Here is a 20,518-nt window from a genome sequence, read left to right on the forward strand (position 1 = left end):
CACCGTTTTGTGTCTGTTCCTTTAAATGCAAATGAGCTGCTGCTCCCAGCACAGGGGGCGGAGCTTCAACAGCTTAAAGTCACACAGACATGCACTGAAAATGTTCAAACCGGAGTCAGACAATGATGGAGAGACTCAAGAAGAAGTGACAACATGTAGAAAGCAACAGGACATTTCTGAATGGTTAATTGATGAATTTATGTAGCTTATGTGTAGTTATCTTCTAGTCATTGATTAGCATATTCTGTCTTGATAATCTATAAATCGTGTTTCGGGGGCGGGGTTTATGTAAATTTTAGGGTTGGTGATGTCACTAACTCAGGAGGAAGCTCGTGTAGTCCCAACCAGCCGTTTGTCGTAGTCCTTAAAAAGTGATTTCTTTAAAAGCAAATATCTCCCTTTGCTTTGAACTTTGAGCGTTGTAACTTTGCAGATGTTGTTTATGCTCAAACAGCAACATTATATAACTAAAGTTAAAAAAGTGAAATCATAATCAACCACCCCTTTAATCATTTGATTTACCTAATATAAATGACTTAATACATAATAAATAAGGCTGGCCAAGTCAGTTCATAAAGCCGTCAAGTGTCAATTCTGCAAGCATTATTTCAGGGAGCTGCTGTCGTTCTGTGGTGTGAAAGACAATAGCATTCAGTACGATAACAGTAAATGGGTTATATTATGCGAGTGTGTGTGAGCAGGAGCGATGACCGTTCCCCCGACTACTTTTTCCAGGGGCACTTTGTGGATCCTTAGGGGATTGGACAATGTTCCTTAGGCCATGTAGCTAAGCTGCCTCTTCACACTATAATCCCATTACCAGCCCAAGCTGTCTTTACGGGGAAGACGACAGGCCGATTCTGGCCTTAACGAACAACATTTCTTAATCTGTGACTTTTCAATTCCCGGTACAATTGCATTAGGCATTGCTAATATTTCAGAGAGTGGGTGGAAACCCCCTTTTCACATGCTATGGGGGATTTCAGCAGATCTACTCTTGGTTGTTACCAGCCAACATTTTAAAATAAGACATATTATCTGGAACTATTACAATAAAAATGCAATATTTAAATGGATCAGGAAGAGGAAAACGCACAAGATGTTAAGCTAAACAAGTCTGCCTAAAGAAGTAACCTGTCCACTGCCATCTGTACTGAAATTAATGGAAATTTGTCACACCAGCTATGATGGATAGATGTCCTCTTTTGCCAGAAGGAATTCATTTAAAAGGGCTGTAGATTCCTTTGCCCTATTTTTTGGACAGAAAACCTATTTTATATACCTGATGGTCATTTCTTATTTTAATTGAAAAAGAATAGCACACTTCCCCTCCAACAACCAAACAATTCCTCACAGTATAAGCGAGGGTCTGGTGAGGCAACATGTTCCCCTAAATAATTGATCACACCATCAGTTCACTATGACTTCAACAATGTTTTCTCATTGCATTTGAGATGTACTAGCTTGAGCTATTCGCATTAGACATGTTAAACTAAACAATGACATAAAATAAGAGAAAAGTCGGGTCTTGCTATAACTAAATACCCTATAGTGAGCATTTACTGCAGCCACACATTTTCCCATATTCCTAATGGTCCTTTACATCTCGCTCTCTGCTTGACAGTAACAGTCTGCTGCTCAGAAATAATAGATGCTCACCAAAACACTACTTCATTTGCCACAAAGATAGTCCATGTTACGTCTATGAGGGAAGCCTGAGGAGATATGCATTTCAATCCTAAAATGACACTCACTTAGGAAATCACAAAGAATTTAGCGATTCTGCTTCAGATTCCTGAACAATGTTTTTATAAAAACTAAATAAAACATACAAACTTTTGACACAAAAGAAAAGTAATAATGAATTCCATAATGATTTTATTTTATATAAAATATATATTGTATTACACTGAGGCATGCCTGTCAAAAAAAAGTCTAAGTCTTCCCACTGCAAAAATGGCACAAAAGCATTTATGTAAACTTTTAGTCATAATGGTGTCGACTTGTATTGTTCCCGAATGCAAGAATTCAAAGAGTAAACGTTTAGCAGGAGTGAGCTACTTTTGGTTTCCAGTGAAGGATTCTGTCAGTTTCACCCAACCACCTGAAGCAAACGCTGTACAGGTAAGAAAGCTGTTGCCATATTCTTCCATTTTCACCATAATGTGGTTTAAAAAGTAGACATAGTACGATACAATTTTCAGTGATAAACCTACCCTTACAATAACTGTTCCGTTAATAACCCTCTGTAGATCCGACTGTCCGTGGGTGGGGATACAAAAATATGGAAGTATAATCTGTTTTCACTAAACCCCTGGAGCTAACGTGAATAAACGTGAATTTCTCTGTCCATTCAACACAGAGAATGAGTAAACTTTTTCCATTTTCCAATACACAACAGACATTGTAATAACAATACAGAGTGGGTTGAAAATTGGCAAAGTTACAATTTTAACAGAAATTGTGAATGTAGAAGAGGAAAATATCCCAGGGTACTTCATGTTTATGTGAAAGGTGAGATCAATGTAAGGCACTCTAGAAAAAAAAACACTACCCAAGTAGCCTGCTTACTTCACATTTGTAAAGCAAAATAGTGAGCCCCTCTTTACCATAACAGAAGCTCACTGCTGACTTCACTGCTCTTTATCAGGCTTTATGTTACAAACTTTGACAATCAAACTATTAAGGGCAAATGGTTAATAAACTCACTGAGCCCAATGTACACAGCATAATTTCCAAAGCAGAATGTAGAGCACTCCAAACCTCCACAGACTAGGATGCCGGGCTTATCAGGTCCAAGCAGGTTTCACAGATGCTGCTCTGTGCGTGGAACTGGGACTACATCAATATAGCAACCAAGCTGGGGAAAATTGAGGCCTGACATAGAAATGAGAAGGTAACACAACTTTGAAGATGACAAATAATTTTCAGCTGGATGCATTTGCTATGGAGCCCAAGTAATTTTTTTTCTCCAGACTGTACTTTTGAGTAGTTTATAACTTTAAAAATTTGCTATATTTAAAAAAAACAAAATATTACATACATACTGTACACACACACACAAATGCTTCTGTTTGGGATCAGTAAGAATTTTTATGTTTTTGAAACAAGTCTCTTATGGTCATTAAGGATGCATTTATTTGATTAAACAAACAGCAAAAACAGTAATGTTGTGAAATATTATTACAATTTAAAATAACTTTTTTGTATTTTAAAGGTGGGGTAGGCAATTTTTTTATAAACACATTTGTTATTCTGGTTGAAACTCTTTTCCGAATGCAATGATACAATGTCCTACCTGCCTGTCTACATATGCATTTCCATACCTCCTCGTGTCCTATGCAGAGTTAGAGAGACAGTCACAGAGAGCTGCAAACAAACAGCAGCCGCCTTTTACAGTTCCTCCTAAACCAAAACAGCGAGCTTATGCTGCGTTCACGCCATGTCGTAACCTTAATTACGAGATGGCAACCCATGATATTCTACCCGGAGCTGTTCATGTCCTCAGACTCCGATTTATGCGTTTCTATGTCAACACTATCAATGCAAAATTAATCTATAGCTCAGTCAGGTGGCACAAGTAAGAGCTCTGTAAGTACTTTACCTTCATTATTATTGTAATGTGCTTTGAGACTTGAGGTAAATGAATGCCGTCTCTCATCTCGTGACGCTTTGCAGACTCTGAAAGCATGAGATCCCACCCTCAAATGGGATATTATGTGTTTAGAAGTGTGTTTGTAAGGAGGCGTGGCTTTGGAGAGAGAGCTATGAAGGAAGGGTGGAATCTCATGCTTTCAAAGATGGCTTGCTATTGCTAGCCTCTCCAAAATAGCCTACCCTACCTTTAATATATTTTAAAAAGTAATTTATTCCTGTGATGGCAAAGCTGACACATGATCCTTCAGAAATCATTCTAATTTGCTGATTTGGTGCTCAAGGAACATTTCTTATTATTATCAATGTTGAAAACAGTCGTGCTGCTTAATATTTTTGTGGAAATCATTATACTGTTTTCAGCATTCTTTGTTCAACAGCATTTATTAAAAAAAAATCAATATTAATTTCACCCAAAAAAAATCATACTGACCATAAACTTTTAAACTGTACTCTCTTTCTCTCTCTTTATGTATGTATATGCAATATCAATATTACTTTATAAAAATAAAAATATAATTATCAGTTTATAAAACTGTTGTGCTGCATATATCACACTCAAAAACATGCTGTTGTATATCAACACATTAATCTTAATTTCGGATCTAATAATTACTGTCTTTGGAACTTTAACTGCTATTTTGGGGATCCAAAATGAAGTCATTGTTGTGATTCATGCTGCAGGTGCTGACTGCTGCCCCACACAGATGACTGCGAGCTCAGCCCCATCATGGCTGATTATTCTCTCTAATTACATTTGCAGGTGATGGGTGCACAGCATGGCCAACCTCTTCAACCTCAGATATTATCTCATATTGCTATTCCTCATCCTCGGGCACATCAGAGTAATTGCTCCTACTACTACTACCAGAGGGATGCTATAATAAAAAGCCCTCATAGATAAGAGTTAAACACATGCGTCCCCCCTCACAAGATGTCTGTCACGTGGAGTCACTACGATGAAGGACGGACAGATGGATGTGGATCAGCTGCACAGATGTAGCAGTAGGGAAGGGGGATGTTTAATAAGAGCTCAGGAGAGATGGGGGTGAGATGTTATGCTCCATCACGATAAGAGAGAAGAGAACGGATGTCTCCATGGCAGATCAGGGACAGTGAGAGCAGGGGGGAAAGGCAGATGAAAGCTTAAAACAATCAGTGGCGTTAATCTGCAAGGTGTAACAGCTGCTCCTGGTGTATTCTGAGGTGGCTGGCCCGGATCGGATCCTTTAGGCCCTTATTAGCCTCGCTCGACCAGGTCTAGCATGCCTAAATCCAGGTCACACCTCCTAAAAAAAACAAGATTCCTGCCATTCCCCTCAGACTATCCAGGGTAACGAGTATTACGTACCTCTAGGACAAATCTTGACTCTAAAGGATCATGTACATCCTTTAGGATCATGTACAGTAATGAATAGCATTGACTAAATTCTATATATTTCACTATATTGGGTGGATTATTTACAATTTCACTACATTAGTCCTACAAACCACTGGCTAAAAAAATAACACATGTAATATCACGTGTTATTGTAGTGCTTAGATCAAGGGACCCTATTCACTTTTCGGGGTTCTCAGAAACGGAAGTTGTCATAGTTGGGTAAACTATGATAAATGGAAACTACAACAAATGCAATTTTTATGTTCCAATTTGCTCCAATAGCAAAAGAAAGAAATCCATGATAGCACTTTTATGACTTTGCAGAATAGTACAAAAAATCAAGAGATTGATTATGTGTCAGAAGAGAGAAAGATGTCAAATGTTGTATTAGAAAGACTTACGCAGCAGCATCAGTTTTCTGTAATTTAATGTCAATGTAATTTAACAGAGTATACTGTTATAATAAACATGAAAAAAAATCATCATCAGTCTGTGAAAAGGGTCCTTATAGCCCTTGACAGCTGATCTAACTGTCCATCCTAATGAAAGGATAAGCTTATCTGTGTCTAATCTCACTGAAATAGCTATTTCTTCTCAATAATCCTCATAAAACATATATGATCATATAATGATGCTATAGAAGTGCCTATAGCATATACTGTAAAGTATTGGAGTGTATGGTCAGCTAGTTTGCAGATTCCCCAGGTGTCTCTGAAGCCCACACAGGTGCACAGCAGTGTGCCCAGAGGACCCATGGCCTCATTTAGATGGCTGAGATCCTCATTACTGTATCCACTCTCCCAACTTACACCTGCTGTAAAACAGCGTCGCCCTCGCCTACGCTTCGGAAAGCAACACAACAGCACCTTTGAACATGCAGCGGGCTCTCAAGGGAAGTGCAACTATGATGCCATGTTGGTCCGCTGTTGAAATTGTACGCAAGTTTATAAACAGATTGCAATTATAATTATTTGAGGATCATGTTGAGAAAACTGTATGGCAGGGGCGTCAGTTCTTTTCGCTGCACTACTTCCCGCAGGTGGCAGAGAGAGGGGGAGGGCAACAGGGCTGCAGGTGTGATATATGGCAGCACTTACATGAGATGAACTAAAGCATTAATGAGAGCTGAATCTGTCTCTTGTCTCAGATCTGTCAGGATGTTTCTTGACAGATGAATGTGAGCATAATGGTTTTCAGCCATATACTTTCCTGGTAAATCCTGGAGTTCATAAGAGCAGCACATCCAGAGTAAAAGACACTGTAGTGTAAGTAACATTTGAAGCAATAACAGCCGGCCATATAGTGAATTCAAAATATATGTAAATAGGACTGCAGAAACATGCCATCCAATAGAGACTTATATTTATATATTGTATATACTATCATAGATATATTCGCACAGATAGTGGGAAGGACCTTATCACATGTTAAAGCAATGTAAAAATAGGGAGAAATGCAAAAATACGTTGGGACGTGTTCCGCAAATGTCAACATGAAATGTTATTAGGCACTACACAATGCAGAGCAATAGCACAACATACAAAATGCGAGTTGTGGCTCGTCCAATCAGAATTTAGATTCAGAAATATTTTTTATAATATTAGCTTTACCATTTTAAAGGGGTAATGAATTAAGATATCAAGTTTTCCTTGAAGTTTTAACATGTAAGAGGTCATCATATATTAAAAACATCATGTAAGTTTCAGAACTCAAAACTTCCTTGTTAGTCCCAAAATAGCTTTTATTGAAGCCAAGCTCCGAAATTGACTTGTTTTGGATATTGTCACATTATGACGTAATAGTGTGATGAAAGACCAACTTTGCAAAATCAGATTAATGCCTTATTGTACATCATCGCATCTTTGGCCCGGCCCACTGGCGCATTAGTGAGATGAGGAGAGATCCGCGGATCTCTTACAAAGGACCCTAATGCTAGGAAAGTGATTATTTATTTTCAACTACATGTGAATGTCTCAGTAGAGCATTACTTGTTTGTTCGGGACTTTTCACTGTGGATTCTTAGGCAAATCAGTCGCATTTCGGTGCAGAGTTTGCAAACAGACTTTTACTGCAAGATATGGACCCGACAGTAATGCCGCAACATGAAAGTAAACGTGTTAATTCTAATGTCTAATGCCTAGTCTGTGATCAGTGATATCTGATATGTAAAGATTCATGTAAAGTCAGATGTTCTTTGTCTTGCTGTTTAGCGTAAGTAAATCAAGTCAGTGACTAAATGGTCAACTTCACATTGTTTCACTTAGTAGAATGAAAATAATCTAGTATTTCTCAATTGATTAAATTATATATAGAAAGCGATCAAAGAACCCTCCCTTTATAATCACTGGAGCTGTCAATCACAGCACAAGACTCTTGCCAAAACTCCAGTTATAATCAATGACACTGTCTACTGCACAATGAATCTCTAATTTACACAGTGTTTGCACTGTTAGTTATGATGAAAGTATTCCAGAAATTGAGTTGTATTGACGAGATCACTGCATTCATGCGCTCAACGGACATATCTGTCATAGGCTACAATGCTCATCGCTGCAACCTATCATGTGATGGGAGTAAATCTAAATCTAATGCTATAATCAACACTTTTCACAATTAGTTAATTTCGACAGCTGTAACAGTAAAAAGGTAGTAAAGATTTTGAGAGAGTCCCACGTGTAATACTTATTTCACATGCAAAGATGTTAGCCAATCAAAGCATTGGGCGTTTATACTGAAGTCTCCCAGCAGACACACCCCTTCAAACAGAGTGACCAAAATCGGCCAAAATAAGGGTAGAAAATGGCCTTTAATTTCTAAAATATGACAATTTTGATGTTAAAATCATGACAACATTATAAGTGCACCTAAGGAAACATTATAAAGAAATACAGTTCATGACTCCTTTAAGTCTTTGTTTTAGCTTGTCAGTGTCAGACTTTCATTTATTTGTTATGAATAATCCAATGTTTTAGTTTGCTTCCATCCAAGTTTAAAAAAGAGAAAGTAATCAAATGATTAAGTTTCATTTGTGAAGTATTTAATTCACTCGATTATCCAAAAATAGGCATTGTCACAAGGTTACTTAAATTTTACAGTTTTTCCCAAATTATACAGTGATATAAACTGTTACCACCATCATGTAAAATGTACGTCTAAGTGCCAAAATCTATCTTATAATGATCTGTATCAGTACAAATCAAAAGATTGATTCCAACAATAGATTGGTGTCAGGGTTAATGAATTGAAACATGGATTTTTTTTTGCCATTATTAAAATGTTCTTTGCTGTGCAGGGGGCAAACATAATTGCCTCTGGTAGGTGAGCATTACTGTTTCTAATGATGTCTGTTGTGAAGGCCCAGTGATCCGCACTCAATTACAGCCATTGATTATCCACCTCCGGCTTTTCAGAGGATGAAACAAAAGGTTTGTTTAAACATCCTGCAATTTGCTACAGGTGGTTTCGAGCTTAGAGAAAACAAGTATTTTAAAACATTTTTGATTGGTAAGGACGACATAAGTATGGGGAGTATTAAATGTTAGACTTATATCTTCTCTGAAAATATAATCACAATTGACCTTGTACATTCTAGGAAAGCAGTTAAGATATTTGCACAAAGGTTGTACGATCACAAGTAGATGTAACCCAGGGACTAGAGAGCCACATTGACCACAACTGAATACTTGTTCAAGGGACTTAAGCCATCTCCTCTGGGGCTTTTCCTTTAAATCGGTGTGGAGTGTATTTAAGCTGGTATGGATTAAAAAACGCTGGATAAATGGCATATAAATCCTGGGCATTTTCATTTTCAGAAAATTTTAAGATGACAGCAGGCACTAATAAGCCAAACTTAAGTTTTATCGTTATTAATAAATAAGGGTCTGTGCCTAAATTTGCAGTCTACATATAAAATGCAACCTTCAGAACACCTTCAAACCTTGAGGTTTGTCAACGTATGAAGTCATTACTTAATTAGGTGTAATATTCTACAGGCTACCAGATAAAAGTGAATGTGCAGTGTAGTAATTTTGCAAGGCAGCATATAAGTGGCAATATTCTTTTGGGGGTCATCAAGACAGGTCACACAAAACAACTAAAGATTTGCAGGCGGCAGCAATGTCATTTGGCAGTTTCCCCATTATATGGAGCATTCTCCATATAATGCGATAATGGTGCCTCTCTGGAGGTACAGAAAACACCACCACATCAGCAACTTGCCATGTTGGAAACACAGACCAAAACCCTGACAAAGCAAACAATACCTGTTTAATATATCTCACTACATTTCAAAACATCACAAAGGTTATGAGGGCATGTGAATGCAATTTTGTTATTTTCAACCTTGTCAATGAAACAAGAATTGTGAGTTTTTGGAGCTCTAAAGGAAAAACTGCAGCACACTGACACAGTTTAATCTCATCAGCCAGCACTAAAAGTGAATTCGTACCTTGTTCTTGCGTGCAAAATTCAACGGATTACAAGCTCCTCTGACTTGAGGCTTGTTGGAGATTAGTCAGGAGGACAATGGTCATATCACAGTACCAGGAATCACTGTCACTACTTTCAGGCGTTGGCTACAAATGGCTCTATCATGTCAACAATCTTCATTTTAACACCTTATTTATACTGTATAAGGGAATTTCAAGATTCAAGTCATGTGATGACTTCCCATAAGCAATGAATAGCATTGCTTTATACTTCAGGAAGAAATATGTGGGTAAGAAGTAAATATCTGTTTAAAACTTCTAAAATAATATTTCATAACCACAAAAAAAAAAAAAAAAAAAAAAAAAAAAATAGAACAGGCGTTATTATTGATGTTAGCTATTACTTTCCATCAACTTATTTGAAATGTTGCTTTAATGTTAACACATTATTAAATACTACACCATTAAAGTTATCTTATTGTATAAGAAAAATGTAATCACGTGAGATAAACAAAACCTATGTAATAAATATGATCTGAGAGTTCAATAATAATACAGCCTCTTTTAACTTTCTCAATTCATCACACCATCAACAGACGTAAGATTTGCTCATTTAGAAGCTATTTCTACTGTATAAAGTAAGTTGATATTTCTCTAACCTGGAAACACCCACAGTAAGGTGAGAAGCAGAAGAAATGTTGGAGGTCTCCAGTCCATCAGCCTCTCCATCGCTCCCCTCGAAGCGCCCGCTCGCGCGACAACTCATATAGCATCTAGTGATAGTGATACTCTCGCGCTCTTCGTATTCTGCATGAGGTGTCTTCTGTCTTCCCTCGCTCTTTAAAATTAATATTTTGTTTGAGTATATCAAATCATTCAACCCCGACAGAAGAACCCGAGTCAAGCTTGTAAATTCCCTCCTCTTCTCTCATCCGCGCAGCTCAGACATTTGGAGAAGTGCTCTTTGTCTAAAGCTTCGGTGCTTCCTTCCTTAAAATAAACTCTGTGGATATTTAGTCAAGTATTTTCATTCATAACTGAAGTTTTTAGTAGTTCTTGGAGGGTACGAAGCGAGTCTGTCACCTTCCACTAGCAAGTCTAGATCATGTGTGCATGAAGCCACGCCCCTTTCTCTTTACAGGTGTTACGAGCTCCTCGATCTCTCTGCATTACCCGGAATAGCCGATTAATCCAAAAACTATTTTAATGTAATTTTAATGTAATTTTTATTATTTATATTATATTATATTATATTATATTATATTATATTATATTATATTATATTACATTAAGATTTAATAATATTGTATTGACATTTTTTTTTTACTTATTTGGTACTGACCAAAATGTGCACGATTGCACATACAACCTCAAAAACCAAAAGTGCAAGCACATTAATAACTGCATCCTAGGACAAAAATATTGTTGGTTTAACTTTTAAAAAAGTAAGTTACCTGGCTACCTTACAATTTGAGTTCATTGAAATGAAATTTTTTTAGTTAATACAATGGAGATTGTTTATATAAAATGATGTTATCTGAACCACATTAATTATCTAAGTTGATTTGACAAAAGATAAAAAGTTGTGATAACAAATGACAAAAAAATGTTTTTTTACAGTAGGTGAATGGGTCTAAACCACAAAACAATTTCTTTCCTGTACGTTCATTTGAACTATAAAAACAATGCATTCATCCTCACCTGATCTGCTTGTTGGTTACAATTTAAAAATCGGACTATACAGCATCGTAATAAAAAAGCTGCATTGGGATTTTTCTACGGTTAGGATATTTGACCTAAGAATAATTTTCAGTGTACGTTTCTTTCAGACTGAATTGGTGCAACCAATTATGGCGAATGCATTGTGACATAAGTTGTCTGTGATATTAAGCTATACAGGAGACGGCATATACAGACCCTGAGCAAAGCTCATTCTCACCCTCTCCGATTGGCCGGTTGCCATAGAAACACATCCGAAGTTCATGCATTAGCGCTGCTCAATTATTGGGGACTGGGTCTTTGATTGTCTTGTCTGAGCTTTACATCTAACTTGGAACTACAGGTACAACGTGTCTGGCACAAAGACTGTGATTAAGAGAAAATGGTCAAATAAGTTTTGGTGGAAGGTCAAACATGTGGTGTATACGCTTCAGTTATTCAGTTTTAAACTATAGCCTGCCATACAAATTAGCTCCATTTCCTGACAATAATTTTCAAACCGCGACATAAATATATTTTAAATTATGAAATTTATAAAACAACTGAATACCTTGGGCAAAGTCAAATGAACTTTCACACAACCAACACATTTTAAATATGATATTATAGTATAAATATAGATTTACAACTAGCAAAATATGGAATATAATACTAGGAAAAATATTTGTCTGTGGGTGTCACCAATAAAAACAGAGAATAAAGAGTGGCAGCTGCTGTCACCACTGCTGCTTCAGAGAGAAGAGCAAAAATGATCAGATCTTAGGGTTGTTGATTGATGAAGCAAGTGACAATATATACAAAGATTCTACAGGCTGTCATTGTTGTGTATGCAACACAGAGGGAGACAGGATAACCTGCACATAATGTGCGTGCAAAACAAAATTTGACAGAAAAATATTGCAACGTGACATTTTCTTCACATTCAGTTTTATAATATCCAGTTGGATTTCCATGGCATTGAACACTAAGGGCCATGGTTAAGGGTCAGAGCCAGAGGTCACTCTTCTCAACTTGCGTAAGGCCGTTACCGGAAGCCAGTGATTATAGTTTATAAAGTTATAAATATTCATATTTTTATTACAAAAACAAGTAATAAATGCATTTATGAACCCCCTGGAGCCGTATGGATTACTTTTATGATGGTTGGATGCACTTTTTTGGGCTTCAAAATCTAAGGTACCATTCACCCCATTATAAAGCTTGGAAGAGTCAGGATATTTTTAAACATAACCCGACTGTGTTTGGCTGAAAGAAGAAAGTCATACACACCTAGGATGGCTTGAGGGGGAGTAAATTATGGGATAATTTTCATTTCTGGGTGAACAAACCCTTTAAGCCAATAGCCTTTTGTTTCCATTCATTTAATGGGCAATGTAGTTGCATTTATGTTGTTTCTATAAAAGTAGTTCAGGCAAGAATGTAAATACATAAAATGAGAACAAAACATTTTCTATAATAATAATAATTAGGATTTAACATAAACCTACAGTATTTGGCTTCTAAAGAATTTATTATTTTGGTGGTAGCCTACCTTTGTTTTACCTGCCTATTTAAAGATTAAAGATTATTTATAGCTTTTAACCAAAAAAAGATGTAACATTTTCATTTGAACCTTTGCATTTCTGAACAAATAAAATATTTGGTGAGTCTTCTCTGCCACCTAGTGGTCAAGGTAGACTCAAAAAATTCAACACTGCACATATTTAATTTTCTAAAGGAAAGACGGTCATATAAGCGCAGTTCTCAGAAATATATTTCTAAAAGACTTAGGCTTAATATAAATGTTTGACAACTGGGACAGGATACTGTGTAAAATTTCAATCTGTAGCCTACAATAAATGGTTTTAAATCCGTTTAAACTCTAAGCCAAACATACACAGATTTACTGACATTTAACCACCCCCATAATAATAGAACACTCTACTCTAACTATAGATTTCAGTGTTGTTACACAACCATTAATCCAGACATTTCACTTAGTGAGTTTTGATCCAGTGCAGCTCAAGTAAACAAAGACATGGGGCATACGAGCCTGGAAGCAACTGACCCTATATAGGCCTACTTTTGTCAGAACAAGCAATAAATACAGCCTACTAATATTAAAATAACAATAATAATAACAAAAAAAAAAATATTTATTAAATAGGCCTAAGTATAATTATTGATAAAATGATAGGCTAATGGTAGGCTATTATATCATTATAATATGTAATATAAAATATATTTTACACAAATATAATAAACAAAAGTTTGGGATCACTAAGAAATGTTTACATTTTTCAACTTCAGAGTCGTTAGTTTGTTTTGTTTGCGCGTGACTATGCTAGAGACGGCGCTTACAAGAAGCTCATTCTTGTAAGTAGATAAATCGTCCCAACATGTTTGGCAACGCGGAATTTTATTTTATTTTATTTATTTATTATTATTTTTTTATTTTTTTATTTTTTTGCAATTCCTTGAAAAAACGAGTTTAATGGTCGCCGTTTCACAGCGAGACCAAGGTGGGGAACATTAGCTACCATTTGTACAGTTGTTCTTAAACTTTTTAGAGTATCGTACCCCCTAAGGCTTTTAACATCCTTTAACATCCTCTCTGCAGTCACACCTTTTTCAGTAAGGGGCAATTAATATTTGCCCCCTTAAATCGATTCCAGTGCATTTTTTACCTTTAAAAATTCCTTTATAATATAAATAGCCTAATGCTTTAAAAAAAAAAGTTAAAGTAGAGAAATATGCAATGATGGTAAAAAACGAAGTGACGCTTTTAAATATTAAATTAAAACCGCCATTAGGTGGTGGCAAGTCACTGTCTTTATGAGTGAGTCATCGAGTCATTCATTCATTCAGTAACGAAGCAAGTGGCTGTAATTATGAATGGATCATTGAAGCATTGAACTCTCACGATTTGTTCAAAGCCGCAGATTCATTCACAAACACTGCTGTGTTCTGCTGTTCTGCTGTGGCTTTCGTGGAGCTATTTATTTGTTGAAAAAAATACTGACAATACTGTTTAAAATTAACATCACTTTATATTAATACCTTTCGTTTGTTGAACTGTTGTATAAAATTAATGTTACATTTGCAGTTGTGTGGATATTCGATTAATGTGATCTACATTACACACAGGAACTCATACAGGGTATGTTTTTGTATCGAAGAGAGTTTAAATCTTAAATCGATCTCTATGCACAGTCTGTGTCTATATTTGTTCTTCATGCTAGTAAGTGCTAAATCCCCCAATTTTACAAAGGTAGGCTACATGGCAGTAGGCTATAGTGCGATTAGCCAAGGCAGCATTGTTGAGTGAATGCAGTCAGTTTTGACTGCAAAAGATGAGGTAATTTGATCGGATTTACAGCATTTTACCTGCTAGAAATATATGCTCAGTTTTAATGTTATTTTAAGGTGCGGTAAAATTAAATGAACGCAAAACTTAGCATTTTGTTCGCGTACCCCCTTCTGTCACTTAATGTACCCACAGGGATTGGGGAGAGCGGGGCACAACCTAACGCAGGGCTAGTTGTAACACCCTTGTTTTAAATACTTCCACACATGCTAGCATGACGAAACTTTGTGTATTTACTAGATGAAATATCAACAATCTATAGAGAAAAAATTGCGCCAAAATTCAAATCTTTGGAAGATACCAAAGTCTCCGGCACAGACACCAACCTCTCCGGCAAGGACACCACCGTCTCCGGCACAGAGACCACCGTCTCCGGAACGGACACCAACATCTCCGGAACGGACACCAACATCTCCGGAACGGACACCAACGTCTCCGGAACGGACACCGGCACGGACACCATCGTCTACGGCACGGACACCACAGTCTCTGGCACGGACACCACCGTCTCCGGCATGGGCACCACCGTCTCCGGACAACACCGTCTCCGGCAAGGACACCACCGTCTCCGGCACGGGCACCACCGTCTCCGGGCACGGACACCACCGTCTCCGGCAAGGACACCACCATCTCCGGCACGGACACCACCGTCTCTGGAACAGACACCACCATCTCCTGCACGGACACCACCCACCCCAACGTCTCTAGAATGTCTCCGCCGTCTCCGGCACATTAAAATGTTAAGCTTTGTTTTTAAAACATGGACATTAGTTTGGCTGTAATCCTCAGTCACTTGTAAGATAGTAAAACCAACATGAAAAAGAATTGTGATTTTCCTGAAAGAAATTTGTGATATTATGTTTTTGCCATATTGCCCACACTTAGTGTCATATTCTTATTGGTTGATCGTCTTGATTGTTCACAGGTGTTTCTTGTTAGTCATTAGTCTTGGTGTATAAATAGCCCTCATGTTTCCATTGTATCTTGTCTAGTTTTGTTTGTGTAACCGCTGTTGGTGAGTCTCATGTAACCAAGTCAAATTCGTTTTTTGTGATGGTGCCAGTGTGTTCATGTCCATGCCGATGTTGGTGTGTCCGTGCTGATGTGTCTGTGTCGGTGTGTCAGTGTCTGTGTTCGTTTAATGGTCGCTGATTCACAGGCACACCTGGGATGAAAACAGCGAGGCTATTTTACACGTGGACACTGGATTGTAAATAGGCTACAAATAAGCAAAAATCTTTGTAGTGATACAAAAACCATTTTAAATGGTGCAGAAGCCTCCAAAGTTAGGTACATAGGGTTGCTTTTGTCTTTTGGTCAAATGGCCACCCTCTGCTAACTGTGGCCACCAGCAACATGTTTTCGCCTCTGGCCTTCAGAATCAGGACTGGAACAGTCAGTCGCCGCCATAACAATGAGGTACAAAATTGCTTTCCAGAATCTTTTCTCTTCAGTTTTTTTGTTACTCACTTTGCATTGCATTTCTTGTACTGTTGGCTCTTGAATGACAAGTTGTGCGTAAGATTTAACGTAACATGTAAATACTAGGCTACATATGCCATATGTGTATGCTAAAAAAGTTAGGCTATGCTAAATGTAGATTATGTATATTCTATCTGATGCTTAACTTTTGAGGAGTATATTGCAAATGCAGACACATGAGTATGTGTATCTCTTAATGGAAGCTTTAGATGGGTTTAGAGTAAAGAATATATTTTTTTGCCTTTATTATGATAGGACAGTATAGTATCAAGAAAGTTTGACAAACCGGGACTTGAACTCAGGTCGCAATAAGATGAATTTGAATGAATTACAGTGCTGAGTGTACTGACCACTAGGCTATTGGGTTTGATAGTTAGCTTCAATGTGATTCATATTAGAACCTCATTGTGTAAGAAACATAGGGGGAACAGAATCCGACGGCAAATAGTTCAGCTGTCGAAATCCATTCCCCCACCCCAATTTTAGAAAAAAAGGGGAAAATACCTCAGTATGCAGGATCCATGGCGAGGATGTGGAGATCGTAAATTATTATAAATATCTGGGTACGGTTTTTGATTCTCAACTGAAGTTTGAAAGGAACTCTGAGTCAGTGGTCAAACGGGCCCAGCAGAGAGTACATTTATTGCGCAGGATAAATTCCTTCAGGGTTTCTAAATCTATACTGTGCACTGTGTATTTGTCTTATATTGAGAGCCTTCTTACCTTTTCTTTCATTTGCTGGTTTGGTAACATTATTTTTTTTTTTCTGCTTTTGATGTATTTTTATTTATAAAATGTCCTTGGACCCAGACCCTATCATGTTACCCTTGTTATATACTACATGCTATGGCTGTGTGAATGGTTGTATGTCTAGACGGTGTACTGTAGAAACTGAATTGCCCTTTGGGGATTAATAAAGCTATCTGTATCTGTATCTGTATCCAATGATGAGAGATGTTGATGTATGGGCTTAAAATGTGCTTATTCTATTCTGTGTGTGGAAGGAGCTTAAACAGCATCAATTTGATAAAAATTACAACCTCAGTGTGTCAGAAATATGGGGGCAACAGAATCCGACGGCAATAAAAAACAGCTGTCGGAACCCGTTCCCCCACTCCCCTTATGAGAGGTGTTTATGTAATGGCTTAAAAAATGCTGATTTTATTTTTGTGTGTGGATGGAGTTTAACTTGTATCAGTTTAAAGAATATATCTTTTGCCTTTTATTATGATAGGACAGTAGGCTATAGTATCAAGAAAGTTTGATGAACCGGGACTTGAACTCAGGTCGCAATAAGATGAACTTCATTGAATTACAGTGCAGAGTGTACAGATCACTAGGGTACTGGGTTTGGTAGTTAGCTACAATGTGATACATATCAAAACCTCACTGTGTGAGAAACATAGGGGGAACAGAATCCGACGGCAAATAGTTCAGCTGTCGAAATCCGTTCCCCCACCCCAGTGATGAGAGATGTTGATGTATGGGCTTAAAATGTGCTTATTCTATTTTGTATGTGGAGGGAGCTTAAACAGCATCAATTTGATAAATATTACAACCTCAGTGTGTCAGAAATATGGGGCGAACAGAATCCGACGGCAAAAAAACAGCTGTCGGAATCCGTTGCCCCACTCCCATTATGAGAGGTGTTTATGTAATGGTTTAAAAAATGCTGATTTTATTTTTGTGTGTGGATAGAGCCTAACTTGCATCAGTTTAAAGAATATATTTTTTGCCTTTTATTATGATAGGACAGTATAGTATCAAGAAAGTTTGACAAACCGGGACTTGAACTCAGGTCGCAATAAGATGAATTTGAATGAATTACTGTGCAGAGTGTACTGACCACTAGGCTATTGGGCTTGGTAGGTAGCTTCAATGTGATTCATATTAGAAGCTCATTGTGTAAGAAACATAGGGGGAACAGAATCTGACGGCAAATAGTTCAGCTGTCGAAATCCGTTCCCCCACCCCAATGATGAGAGATGTTGATGTATGGGCTTAAAATGTGCTTATTCTATTTTGTATGTGGAGGGAGCTTAAACAGCATCAATTTGATAAATATTACAACCTCAGTGTGTCAGAAATATGGGGCGAACAGAATCCGACGGCAAAAAAACAGCTGTCGGAATCCGTTTCCCCACTCCCATTATGAGAGGTGTTTATGTAATGCTTAAAAAATGCTGATTTTATTTTTGTGTGTGGATGGAGCTTAACTTGCATCAATATAAAGAATATATTTTTTTCCTTTTATTATGATAGGACAGTATAGTATCAAGAAAGTTTGACTAACCGGGACTTGATCTCAGGTCGCAATAAAATGAACTTCAATGAATTACAGTGCAGAGTGTACTGACCACTAGGCTATTGGGTTTGGTAGTTTCATCCAATGTGATAAATATTAGAAACTTACTGTGTAAGAAACATAGGGGGAACAGAATCCGACGGCAAATAGTTCAGCTGTCGAAATCCGTTCCCCCACCCCAGTGATGGGGAGAGATGTTGATGTATCGGCTTAAAATGTGCTTATTCTATTCTGTGTGTGGAGGGAGCTTAAACGACATCAATTTGATAAATATTACAACCTCAGTGCGTCAGAAATATGGGGGGAACAGAATCCGACGGCAATAAAAAACAGCTGTCGGAACCCGTTCCCCCACTCCTATTATGAGAGGTGTTTATGTAATGGCTTAAAAAATGCTGATTTTATTTTTGTGTGTGGATGGAGCTTAACTTGCATCAGTATAAAGAATATATTTTTTGACTTTTATTATGATAGGACAGTATAGTATCAAGAAAGTTTGACGAACCGGGACTTGAACTCAGGTCGCACTAAGATGAAATTCATTGAAATACAGTACAGAGTGTACTGACCACTAGGCTAATAGGTTTGTTAGTTAGCTTCAATGTGATTAATATTAGAACCTCATTGTGTAAGAAACATAGGGGGAACAGAATCCGACGGCAAATAGTTCAGCTGTCGAAATCCGTTCCCCCACCCCAATGATGAGAGATGTTGATGTATCGGCTTAAAATGTGCTTATTCTATTCTGTGTGTGGAGGGAGCTTAAACAGCATCAATTTGATAAATATTACAACCTCAGTGCGTCAGAAATATGGGGGGAACAGAATCCGACGGCAATAAAAAACAGCTGTCGGAACCCGTTCCCCCACTCCCATTATGAGAGGTGTTTATGTAATGGCTTAAAAAATGCTGATTTTATTTTTGTGTGTGGATAGAGCCTAACTTGCATCAGTTTAAAGAAAATATATATTTTTGCCTTTTATTATGATAGGACAGTATAGTATCATGAAAGTTTGACAAACCGGGACTTTAACTCAGGTCGCAATAAGATGAGCTTGAATGAATTACAGTGCAGAGAGTACTGACCACTAGGCTATTGGGTTTGGTAGTTTCTTCCAATGTGATAAATATTAGAACCTTATTGTGTAAGAAACATAGGGGGAACAGAATCCGACGGCAAATAGTTCAGCTGTCGAAATCCGTTCCCCCACCCCAATGATGAGAGATGTTGATGTATCGGCTTAAAATGTGCTTATTCTATTCTGTGTGTGGAGGGAGCTTAAACAGCATCAATTTGATAAATATTACAACCTCAGTGCGTCAGAAATATGGGGGGAACAGAATCCGACGGCAATAAAAAACAGCTGTCGGAACCCGTTCCCCCACTCCCATTATGAGAGGTGTTTATGTAATGGCTTAAAAAATGCTGATTTTATTTTTGTGTGTGGATAGAGCCTAACTTGCATCAGTTTAAAGAATATATATTTTTGCCTTTTATTATGATAGGACAGTATAGTATCATGAAAGTTTGACAAACCGGGACTTGAACTCAGGTCGCAATAAGATGAACTTAAAAGAATTACAGTGCAGAGTGTACTGACCACTAGGCTATTGGGTTTGGTAGTTTCTTCCAATGTGATAAATATTAGAACCTTATTGTGTAAGAAACATAGGGGGAACAGAATCCGACGGCAAATAGTTCAGCTGTCGAAATCCGTTCCCCCACCCCAATGATGAGAGATGTTGATGTATCGGCTTAAAATGTGCTTATTCTATTCTGTGTGTGGAGGGAGCTTAAACGACATCAATTTGATAAATATTACAACCTCAGTGCGTCAGAAATATGGGGGGAACAGAATCCGACGGCAATAAAAAACAGCTGTCGGAACCCGTTCCCCCACTCCTATTATGAGAGGTGTTTATGTAATGGCTTAAAAAATGCTGATTTTATTTTTGTGTGTGGATGGAGCTTAACTTGCATCAGTATAAAGAATATATTTTTTGACTTTTATTATGATAGGACAGTATAGTATCAAGAAAGTTTGACGAACCGGGACTTGAACTCAGGTCGCAATAAGATGAAATTCATTGAAATACAGTACAGAGTGTACTGACCACTAGGCTAATAGGTTTGTTAGTTAGCTTCAATGTGATTAATATTAGAACCTCATTGTGTAAGAAACATAGGGGGAACAGAATCCGAC

The 20,518-nt window shown here is 37.5% G+C and overlaps 1 protein-coding gene across 2 annotated transcripts in view; it reads right to left on the reverse strand.

The window, feature by feature from the left end:
* The window catches only part of esamb (endothelial cell adhesion molecule b), a 38,151-nt gene extending 27,578 nt beyond the window's left edge, over window positions 1-10,573 (reverse strand). For both annotated transcript variants that reach the window (XM_084127367.1, XM_084127366.1), the window contains exon 1: window positions 10,122-10,573. In XM_084127367.1, the coding sequence (XP_083983493.1) occupies window positions 10,122-10,191 (70 nt within the window). In that variant the 5' untranslated portion in view covers window positions 10,192-10,573. The remainder of the gene's footprint in view (window positions 1-10,121) is intronic.
* Window positions 10,574-20,518: the final 9,945 nt, after the last annotated feature.

The sequence above is a fragment of the Abramis brama genome (assembly GCF_963993115.1).
Source record: "Abramis brama genome assembly, chromosome: 10".
Taxonomy (NCBI): Eukaryota; Metazoa; Chordata; class Actinopteri; order Cypriniformes; family Leuciscidae; genus Abramis; species Abramis brama.